The 12158-nt window shown below is 35.5% G+C and overlaps 2 protein-coding genes across 2 annotated transcripts; one reads left to right on the top strand and one right to left on the bottom strand.

The window, feature by feature from the left end:
- Window positions 1-438: 438 nt before the first annotated feature.
- LOC101889784 (poly(ADP-ribose) glycohydrolase) lies at window positions 439-3562 on the top strand. Its single transcript, XM_005174895.4, has 3 exons — window positions 439-691; window positions 760-2324; window positions 2926-3562. Exons 1-3 carry the CDS (start codon window positions 643-645, stop codon window positions 3415-3417), a joined length of 2106 nt encoding a protein of 701 aa, XP_005174952.2. The 5' UTR covers window positions 439-642; the 3' UTR covers window positions 3418-3562.
- A 419-nt stretch (window positions 3563-3981) lies between these two features.
- Window positions 3982-5687, bottom strand: LOC101890400 (histone acetyltransferase KAT8). Its single transcript, XM_011297879.3, has one exon. The coding sequence runs from the start codon at window positions 5567-5569 to the stop codon at window positions 4055-4057; it is 1515 nt and encodes a 504-aa protein (XP_011296181.2). The 5' UTR covers window positions 5570-5687; the 3' UTR covers window positions 3982-4054.
- Window positions 5688-12158: the final 6471 nt, after the last annotated feature.

The raw sequence follows: 12158 nt of genomic DNA, 5'->3' as shown, positions 1-12158 counted from the left end.
AATTGTTCACCCTACGCTCCTTTGTTTTTCATGAAGAAGCCAGTCGATGTCTTGAGCCAGTCAGAAAAGCGTCTTAAGGTGAGAATACATAAAACACCTTTTTTGACTGCCTTAAGTCATCGGCTTGGTAGAATTAAGAAGGTAAAGTCATGCAATCATATGCTTACAATTTTTTTCAAAATTATTCATTTGACATTTGATTTATAAGCCCTTTTTCCATGAAGTACCAAAATCGAACTAAGTCAACCTAAAACTCATTTGTTCCTGCCAGACGATGACGTAAGCCAGTCAAAAAAGACTTTTATGTACTCTCACCTCTATGTATTCTCACCTTAACAGACTGCAAAGCGGTACACAAAACATAAAAACCGGCAATTGAATGATGTTTCCTTTAACAAAAATGTATTTGTGACCCCTAATGACTTTACCATTCGGTCTAGGGATCCCTCGTCTATTTTGTTATTGTTCTCTGCCTGTGTCGGCCAAATTGATGAAATTGATGTGCAAGAAAAAATAAGTTTATTTTGAGAACGCATTCTTTCAGAATTAGTAAACATTCTGCTTAAATTCCAACAAACTTTACTTGCCTCTGCATTGAATTGCAGACGTATAACGGTGGCGACGGTCAAGTGCGGTGGACGGATGTTGGGTGACGGTGAAGAAGATACAGGCCATAATGCCGCCGATAATGGTAAGCGAAACTTGCGTTTCGGTTTATTGATTTTGTCGGCAAATAAAACTGACATCTGTTATTTTCAGGTCAAAATGAAGATACAACATGGCGTGGCTGTTGCATGGATGAAATTTACAGAAATCTAGATCCATTTGAGTTGGACCACTTAGCTCCGGTTAAACCATCTGACTCACATACTGTGCTACATCATTTTCCCATCAGGGAAGATGATTCCATACCACCTAAGCCATTGAAAAGTCATCCTAAATGGGATGCATTTCATGTTAGACTGCCGTGTTCGAATAAGTCACAATATCCTGTTGTCGCTGAAGATGGTACCTCATCCATAGAGAATCGCTGGGAAATGATCGAGAAGGCATTGCTCAGGCCCATAGAGAATTCGCGTGACTTGGAATCGGCCATTTTGTCTTATAATACAAAATATGAAGGCCATTGGACATTTCGAGCTTTACACAAACTTTTTGAGGAAGAATTGGACGAAGATGAGTCAAGGGTTTTCTTCGAAGACTTATTACCGCGTGTTATACGCTTGGCTCTTAGACTGCCGGAGTTGGTGCAGGCACCAATACCATTGCTTAAACAGGGGAAATGTCATGCGATAACATTGACACAGGAACAAATATCATGTCTATTGGCAAATGCATTTCTCTGCACATATCCACGTCGCAATACACTAAAGAAGAAATCTGAATACAGTACCTTTCCAGACATAAACTTTAATCGTTTATTTCAATCATCTGGATCTGCAGTATTGGAAAAAATCAAATGTATTTGCCATTATTTCCGCAGAGTGTGTCCCACGGAGAATGATCGATCTAATGTACCCACGGGGTGCGTTACATTTGAACGGCGTATTATACCATTAGCTGAATTGCCAAATTGGTCAGCATCCTGCAGACCTTTGGCAGTGACACCATTACACATCAATTCGGCTGGTACGATAGAAGACCAGGGTGGTGGTTTGCTGCAAGTCGATTTTGCTAATAAATTTCTGGGTGGTGGTGTTTTGGGCGGCGGATGTGTCCAGGAAGAAATACGTTTTGTTATTTGTCCAGAGTTAATTGTATCGAAACTTTTCACTGAATGCCTACGACCCTCTGAAGCATTGGTAATGGTGGGCTGTGAACGTTACAGTAATTATAGTGGCTATGCCAACACCTTTCAATGGGATGGAAATCATGAGGATATGACACCACGTGACTCATCGAGACGTCGCATGTGTCATATCGTGGCAATTGATGCTTTACTATTTCATCAGTCGTCACATCAATATCGAGAGGAGTTAATGTTGCGAGAATTAAATAAAGCCTATGTGGGATTTTTCCATCCATTAAGTACTACTGCGCCAGGTGTAGCCTCTGGAAATTGGGGTTGCGGTGCATTCGGTGGAGACGCTAATCTCAAAGCCTTGCTGCAACTCATGGCCTGCACAGTTACCAGTCGTCCATTGGTATATTTTACTTTTGGTAACGAAGAATTGCGAGATGAAGTTCATAAAATGCACACCTATTTCATAGAAAACAATATTCTTGTGAAAGAATTATGGACGGTATTGAAAAGGTTTCATGCCAGCAAATTATCCGGAAACGAATTGTATAAATTCATATACTGTGAATTGGATAAAATGAAGGTAAGCGTATAACTTCATTCTTAGGTAAGATAGATTAAGTTTTGTAGAAAATATGTATCTTTATGTTTTCTTTCACTTTTCACAGGCCAAGAACAGTTTCTGTTGATTTCTTAATTTCGTTACATATGATGACAAATAGAAGTTGTTTCAAAGGGGTTTAAAACAATTTGCTTTGGGACCACAAATCACAGCAACCACGTTGCAGAATATTCTTTATATTGATGTTAATGCCAATCTAGTCTTTACACCAATCAGCAATATGAATGAATTCAACAATTTTAATATGGTGTACAAATAGATATTTCATATTATTGTTTTATATTATATTGGGTTTGTTTTATTGCCTGCAAAAAATATTAAAACGTACGATTATGGTTGTATTTTGGAAAGGTGGGAAGTTAATTTTAACCCATTATTGTGTTTCATTAGGGCAAACGCTTTCCATAAATACTATGGTTAAATTCTACACATTACTATAATCCTTTGACTTTTAGCTGTACATCCAAATCACTTTCATTTCTTTACGTTTTCTAAAAAATTACATTATTTTTCGTTTCCCTCTTTTTGTCTTTCCATATATATTCCAAACGTGTGTATTTAGCGTAGTCAGCAGGAAAAGATCGACAAAACCGAAACCCTCCCGAATAATGATCCAACCCAGACAAAGGTTGAAGCCAAGGAACCCAAAGCATTATCGCCTAGTAAATCCCTTTCCCCAAAGCCAAGCACGTCCTTGAATGCAAAACGTAGCTTAGAGGAAAGTCTGGATGTATTCGCTTCGACATCCTCTGAAGCTGAGAATAAGACGAACGTTACACCGCCGCCAAAAGTAAAGACTATAGATCTAAGTATATCGGATGATAGTGACACTGATCAAATGTTGGTGGCTGCCACTGATAGAGCCTGTGAAACATTGACTCCAAGTAAAAAACCAGATAAGCAATCAACTGCAACAACGGCAAAACATGGTTCGCCGAATGTTTCGAAGCCAAGGCAACGTACACTTTTGGAAATGTTGGATCAAACATATAATCAAATTACCGGTCCAGCAACAAAACGTTATTGTGTCACAAAATCTCCCCAAAAGCCGTAATAATACCGATACCTGTTTAAAAAACGACACAAAATACATTTTAAATATACAAATATATCTTTTTCAATTCAAATTAAATTGTTAGTTGAAAAGTCCCAACATAAAAAAGAAAATAAACTGATTTTATCTTAATAATGATAAAGAATTTGTAAAATGCGATTTTCTTTTTTTAAGTCTTGGAATATACACCGTAATTGCTGAGGCAGATCGCATACGAAGTTGATAGTTATATCGATTTGACCCCTCCAAAGAGTTTAAGAGTTCCTCCCACTTAAAAGGTGAGAATAAAAACATGTAAATAAAAACCCGCTTTTTACATGATATTAGTGCACGATTTTTTTTAAACTTCGATTGATATTCTGGCGATAATATGGAATAATATCGGTCAACTCTTTCTGTTACCATCCACAAAACCGGTCTAAATTTTGAACAATTATACATCCACGTATTAAACGTATGGCTAAGTTCGAAAAAAATTTGAACGATTTTTCATTCCAACTTTAAAAATACCCAAAATCTAAAATCAAGTACATACACACTTATATTATTTATCTTCTTGTTAAATATTTTTCAAATATTTTTGTATTTTTATTTTACAAACAAATAATACGTTACCTAAAACTAGAATGTCTTAAAATTACATTTTCTTGCCAAATTTTCCAATCGCATTTCGTTTGGGTGGTACCCAACGCAGATAGGCTGGATCAACGGTAAGTTTTGGTTTCTTAAATTGTGGCAGCTGTAAGTGTTCCATAATTGTTTTTGGTGTCACACAAATGACATGCTGTCCTTTCCAATATTTTACCATTTTCATTGACTGCAGTGTGTAGATAATGTCGTCGTGTGTGATACCGCTTAGCTCACTAAGCTCTTTAATGCTTTGTGTGGTGGCTCGACAATCTTTCATTAATTCGAGCAATGTATAAGCCCAATAACTGCGATAGCTTAAACGTCCCAAATCGGACAAGGGCTTCTCTGGACTGCCAACAATACCTTCACGCCGTGATAGCTCATAACTAAATGCTATCAATAGTTTACCATATCCCTTGCGTTGATATGGTGGTAATATCAAAATGCAAGCAACGTTATTGTTTTCCGGCGATTCCTTTTCCTTCGAAAAATAACCCACAATGTGTGCACCTTTTTTATCAATTTCACACAGTACATAGAAATAAAATGGTTCCACGTCATAATATAGGGTTTTGTGGTCCAAAAACAGTTTAGCCATGAGACATAACAACTGGCAGTACAGTTTGTGATCCTTGCCGTCTATTTCAAATATTGATATTGTGCCCTTGCGATAGATCTCATTGCCTGGTGGCTGTCTCTGGGTGCATTCGGAGGCATGATAACGATAGGTTTTTTGAAAACGCATATATTTCAAGCAGTACTCACACACGTACAGAGTACCCACCTTGCCATACTCATCTGGATATGGACTAAAATACCATGTATCGATTTCAAAATGTCCAATGCGCAACTTGTCTATGTATTTCACCTTGGTTATGGCTTCGTGTTCCTTTTCCAAGGCCGCTGTTGTTGGATCCATTTCTGCATATGTCTTTTGCACATGATTTATTTCATCGTGACGTCTTTTCTGATTTCTTGTTAGTTTTCTATCACCATTCTCAGCTGCTGAGGGATTTTCCAACGAAGCAATTTGTTGCTTACTAACTTGTTTTATGGCCTTTGATCCACTCACCGTTTCGGAAACAACTGCGCCATTACCCGCCGCATTGCTATCCGTTTGAGTGGCGTCTGTGATACGATCTCTGGAAACCCATTCATCTAAACGCCTATTTAGTCCAACATAATGGACATAGTATTCGGCTTTTGCACTGGAGCCGGGTTCTGTTTCTCTTGACTGGATAATTTGCGCCGGATGACAATTACCATCGGCTCTTTTTATCATATAAACATCTCCAGTATTGATTTGCATATCTTCATTTGTTTCGGTTGAATCAGTATTGTCGGGATGACTGGGAACTGTCTCGCTAGTGCCGGTGCTGTTTTTATTGGCATCATTTGCAGTTTTCAAGGGTTTGTCTGTGGCATCGGTCATTTCTTCGCAATTCATTTCCTCGGATTTTGTGCCGTCATTGGATTGTTGATTTTCATTCGCCGCTGTTGAGTTTTTGCTTTCTACAGCCATTTTAATTTAGTTACGCTTTTTAACAATTTCCTTTATTATTTTTTTAACTTTAATTATTGTTCAAACGTAGAGCATCCCTCAAAATTATTTTATAAACATTGAAACAATTTCAGACAACGAGGCTGAACGATTTTTTCATCGGCGTCGGTTTATTATGTGTAAAACAATCGGTGGCGGCTAACATGTGCAAACTATCGATTAATCGACTTTTTGTATTGAAACGCATAAAGTAGAGTATACACCATCATCCAACATAAGAGTTGTTTGCAGAGCTGCATACATTTCTTTAGTCATCATATAAATATATAAATAATCGCTGATGCCGAACTGCCAGCTTTTTTCGCTGTTTATTTTTACAATAGTGGAAACACAATAGCGACAGTAAACTATAAATTTGCAGTGTAAATATGTAAATATCAAATCCTGAGCATATATCTCAATGTTTTTCATGAAAAATTAAGGAGGTACATTTGCCAAATCGGTTAAGGAAACCGCGCTTGTTGCCAAAGTTGGTCGATTTTTACTAAAATTGGGAATATTTTTAGGGATGACATCTTAGTTTTTATTTCGGTAATTTTATCATTATTTCGCATTAATCAGTACTAAGAAAATAAAAACATATAAACATCGTGATTTTGAGATTGAAATATATTTCGAAACGCTGTTACGTAAAATTCGACGTATTTATATGTTTGTTACCCAACTACTTCGAGCCATGGTACAATAAAAAGGCAAGGTAAAACTACCAGCTTATTTCAATTTTTTTCTAACTGTGCTAGACTTCTGTCAATATAATTAACTGTCATATATAATTAATTCGGACTTACAAATTTTGAATATTGAATATTTGTGTCCGCTACGTTGAATTTTAGGTACCGCTGTAAGAGTTCTTAATTGAGTTATTAAGTTAAAAAAAAATATTTCTTTGCCAAAACTGAGACTACTTCTTGCTGTCAATATATTACAATTAAATCAAGGTAACCCCGCTTCAGGTAATAATATCCAGCTTTGCATTTTCTCTAATTTGTCTTCACATATTAAAACTTTATTCAAAACAACAGATTTATCAATATATGTACATTTTGACAATGATTTTTTTTTTCAAAACATATATATACAAAAAATTTTAAAAAATTTAATGAACACAAAAATAAAATTTTCAAAAAAAAAAAAAAAAAAAATTATAATAATAATTAAGTAACTGCATCGAACTTTTCTCAAAATTGTTATTAATGTTTGCAGTTTCCCATCTCTGATTTGTTTATGTACAATAGATTTATAAATACAAATTTTGACAATGAGATGTTGTCAAATGAATAATTTTTGAAAAAATTGTAAACATATCATTGCATGACTTTACCTTCTTAATTCTACCATGTCTACCATGTTCTAAACCAATATGCTTTTAATATATTTCTATGTTTTGTGACATGTATGTATGTATTTGATAACATTTTCTAATTCCAAACACTTGACCTTCAACTTCTATTAGTTTTAGGTTCTTACACTCAAGAAAGTAAACAATAGAATCATTATTAGAGTACTTCGCCGAATGTATTTTGTCAATAACAACGATAAAGATGTTATATCTTTATCATGTTCCAAAATAAAGTGCAAATAATAAAAGAATAAAAATAAGATTGCAGTATGGCAATATAACAATCAATAGGTCTCTCTGGTTACCTACAAAATTGCAAAATTCTTCCAAATTATTAATGGAAGTCTTTTGCTTACAAAAAAAAGAATTCTAAAAAAGAGAGATTCGAGAAGGGAAATTTTGACAGTTTTTTTTTACTGAGAATAAAACTACCTTGCTTTCTCAGAAAGTTTTCCTACGAAACAGATCTTTTTCTCTGAGAAAGAGTTTGACGGACAATTCCTGTAGGAAAAATAACCAGACATACCTAATGTTGGCAATAATTTTATTTACGTTGCAATCTGAAGAAAATTTCAAATTATTTATTTAAAACGTCATATTTTATAATAGAATACTGACATGTTATATGGTGTAACTTTTATCGATCTTAAGTCTCTCCCACACCTCATTTCTTATGATTTTACAAATTAATCCATAAAACTGTCTGGGTTTTTGCATTATTCTAATTCTGAACATTGGATTAACCTTCTTCAAGTGGATTAATTTGGAATATAAGTAAGGGATATGACAATTTTTTCAAGTGGATTAATTTGGAATATAAGTAAGGGATATGACAATTTTAATTCAAATCCAGTGGGGTAACCCATTTATATGTAAACGTACTGTTAACTAAGATATATAGCGGAAAATTTTTCAAAGGTATATAAATTTGACACTAAATTACAACAAAAATATAAACTACGAAACATTTTCAGGTGTGACAAAGTACTTTACACAAATCGCATCTTTTATTTATTATTTCGAAAAATTGTACTTTTTCGTTCGTTAAACTCATACTTTCTTATTTGCTCTGGGATCGGAGCAAATACAAATTACCTTTATTCCGTACATCAAGTGCCCAAACCAATTTAATAAGGCCAGGAAGTAGGCCAACTTAAAGTGAGAGTATATAAGAGGCTTTTTCGACTCGCTTAAGTCATTGACCGGCTTTTTCGTAGAGGAAAAAAGGAGTATTATTTTTTCCGAAGAAGACAGCCGATGACTTAACCCAGTCAAAAAAAAAGTTTTAAGATGAGAATATACAGAGTGAGATGAAAAAACTGCAACCAACTTCAGTCATTTCTAAGCCACTCGTCCGACTGCTGTTAAATTTATTCCAGTGACAGCTCATTACATTGTTTACAAGCGTACAAAAGCATTTTGGTGAGAATTTTCCAGAAAAATAGTTATTCGTGATGGAATTCAAGCGTGATTTCTTTATATTTGGCTGGAAACCCACAAGTGACTATCGTTAGAGCACTCCAGCATTTAAATGTGAATAAATCTTTTGTGTCTCGTATCATTGCTCGTTACCGTGATACTGGTAGCGTAGCTCGACGTTAACAAAAGAAAACAGCAAAATCAGCAGAAATGGTTCGAAAAGTAAACAAGCTACTAAATGGCGAAAAATGGCTCGTGAGCTAAAAATATCGCAAAATTCCATTCGGCAAATATTGAAAAATGAACTCGGGGTAAAGCCATTGAAATTTCAAAAAGTCCAAGAACTTACACCGCAACAGAAAGAAAATAGACTCAAAAGAGCAAAAAAGTTTCTTCGCTTGGCCGAAAGTGGTGAACTGCCGAATTTGGTTTTCTCCGATGAGAAAACATTCGTTGTACAGCCGTTTTGTAAACAAATAAAATAATCGTGTTTACTTGCCAAAGAGGTCAGCTGAAAATGTGCACCTTCGGATGGCCACCAGATCTCAAGCGCCGGCCATGGTGATGGTGTGGGCCGCCATAACAGCCGATGGTCGCTCTCCGCTCGTAATAACCGACCGTGGCATCAAAATAAATGCCGAATATTATCGTAATAATATTGTAGAGGGTGTATTAAAGCCTTGGACATGCAAACATTTTGTCCGCAGGCCTTGGACATTCCAACAGGACTCAGCACGCGCCACCCAAAAATGGTTACAAAATGTGGTTTCTCGCTCCATTTCCAGCGCACAATGGCCACCAAAATCTCCGGATACCAATCCGTTGGACTATTGTGTCTGGAGTATTTTGGAAAGCAAGGTTGGCACTGAAAAATACGAAAGTGTCGATCACTTCAAGCAAGCGCTTCGCCGGAAATGGGCCAAAATACCGCAGATCAACATTCGGGCAGCGTGTGACGGTTTCATTGGTCGTTTGAAGGCTATAATTCGTGCCAAAGGTGACCAATTCGAACAAATCTAAACTTATTCTAAAATTTGATGCTATTTCCCACATTTTTTGCTTTCATTCAATAAAATTGAAAAAAATGTAAAAATTATGGTGTTTGACTTGTTGAATTTTTTATCTCACCCTGTACACTCGAAATCAGAGATGGGAACTGTTTTTTATGCATTGGCATTTGACAAGGTAAATTACAGGAAATGCAGAGCTGGGAATGCTTATTTGAAATGAGATTACCTTTATTTCATTGTACCATGTAGTATGCATTACCAGCTTCAAATACCAATTTTTTTAAACAATTCCGGTGAATAATGTCGCTAAAATCATTAAAATATCGAATATAGGGAGGTACCGTTATATGACAGACAATTTTCTGCCTTAGGCTGTAGTCTCCATTTTGAACTTCAAATACTAAATTTGAAATAATTCCTGTGAACAATGTCGCTAAAATCATCAAAATACCGAATATCGGGAGGTACCGTTCTATAGGGGCTATACGAAGACGTGGACCTGCACAGACAATTTTCTGTCATGGGCTTTAGTACCCATTACAAACTTCAAATACCAAATGTGAAACAATTCCGGTGAATAATGTCGCTAAAATCATCAAAACACCGGATATAGGGACGTGGACGTACATGGTCCATTTCAATACCAAAAGTTCTGCAGACATAATTATTATTCATTTGAGTAAAATTTTATCAACCTAATTCATTTCGTTCGGAAACTAGAGTGATTTTCACAGACGGATCAAGAATATATACACTTTGTGGGGTCTAAAATGTATATTTCGAGGAATGACAAACTTAATATACCCTCCATATTATGGTGGAGGGTATAAAAATGTTTGTTTCCACCGCCAACGAAGAGAGCATCTGACCGTACCGGTCTCACCTTGATTAGCACATTTATAGGGCTATCATTATTTCATATCTCAGAATAGAAATTAAACTATGTATATCGAAATTGTGTCATGATCATATGTAAATGTATATATGTCCGTTCTATATTGAAGAGGGTGTGCGTATTTTAAAAGAGCTTCACCTCTCAACATGTATGTTGCTATAGTAACGAGCTACCCCAGAGTGACGTATTTCCTCATGTGCCCTAATCAACGTTATGTTTATCAGTATTTTTGGCACTCACGCAAAAATTTGGAAATCATATGTGTAAATATTGGGCAATAGGAAAATTTTGTTTGTTCTTACGTGCCAAATAAAACGTGCCCCTTTTTTCAAATTCAAAGCCTATATACATACATATAAACATATAAATACGCACAATCTAGTATATCGAAAATATTGTCTCATGACTTTTCAGATGGACGATCCACAAAAATAAATATAAAAACATCGGTACAAACAAACATATTAAAAAATCTGCTATAATTTCGATATGATGAAATTTTGTTTATTTGTTTTTGGCAACATCATCAATTCCACTTAAGTATCAATTAAAAAGCATTTTTTATATCGCGACAAACAATGCAGGAGAAGAACGAATCTATTTTTGTCATCAATTCTATTAGACTTGTCATGTGGATACAATTTTAGAAATGTCGCTAAAAATTTGGTTGACTTGTGATGTTTAACTGACTTGGTGATAAGCGTTCTGCACGTCCAACAGAATTTTCAAGAGAAAATTGCGAAGTTTTTATTGGATTATCTGTAATGTGCGGAAACTGCATAATGTGCGGAAACTACATACTAGGTTTTTCTGGTTACTTTTCCAGCAGGAATTGTCCAGTAACTTCTTTCTGAGAGAGTAAGGTAGTTTTATTCTCTTTTGCAAGGAAAATGCGAAAAGTAAACAGACGGTATTCCTGCAGAAGCTTGCAACTAATCAGCTGATTTGTCAAAACAAACCAATTTGTCCCCCATAAGGAGAATCAAAACAAAGGAAGCAATACTAATTTTACAAGTTTTTTAATTAAAAATGTTGGAAATAGTCTTTTATTTTCTTATTACATATTAACATTTACGTTTTTCGCATTTTGTAAAGTTGTTCTCCAAAAACTATTAAGCTGGGAATACATAAAGCGCTTATTTGGCTGGCTTAAGTAATCGGCTGGCTTCTTCGGAAATGAACAAAGGAGCCTAGGGCCAAAATCGAACTAGGTCAACCTAAAACTCCTTTGTTCATCTACGAAGAAGCCAGCCGATGACTTAAGCCAGCCAAATATGCGCTTTATGTATTTCCAGCATTAGTCTTGCTAATTCCAAAAAAATATTTTCAAATTGAAAGCACAAAAAGAAACAAGTTAAAAAGCAGTAAAGCTGGGAATACATAAAGGGCATATTTGGCTGGCTTAAGTCATCGGCTGGCTTCTTCGTAGAGGAACAAAGGAGTTTTAGGTTGACATAGTTCGATTTTGACCCTAGGCTCCTTTGTTCCTTTCCGAAGAAGTCAGCCAAATATGCCCTTTATGTATTTCCACCCTAATTTTTAAAAAATAAAATCCTTAAAAATTCTTTTAAAATTTTAAAAATACCGAATATAGCCGTTATATTGGGGTCTATACGACGTGGACATACATAGGCATTGTTTGTCATAAGCCATTACCATATTCAAATTCGAAACTTGAAATAAACAGTGAATAATGTAGCTAAAATCATCAAAATATCGTATATAAGGAGGTGCCGTTATATCGGAGCTGTGCGAAGACCTGGACCAGCATAGACAATTTTTTGTAACAGGCTGTAGCATCCATTACGAACTTCAAATACCACATCTCAAACAATTTCGGTGGGTATTGTACCTAAAATCGTCAAAATACCGAATATAGGGAGGTAC

This window comes from Musca domestica, unplaced genomic scaffold, assembly GCF_030504385.1.
Source record: "Musca domestica strain aabys unplaced genomic scaffold, Musca_domestica.polishedcontigs.V.1.1 14, whole genome shotgun sequence".
Lineage (NCBI taxonomy): Eukaryota > Metazoa > Arthropoda > Insecta > Diptera > Muscidae > Musca > Musca domestica.
This window is presented reverse-complemented; position numbering and strand designations above follow the sequence as displayed.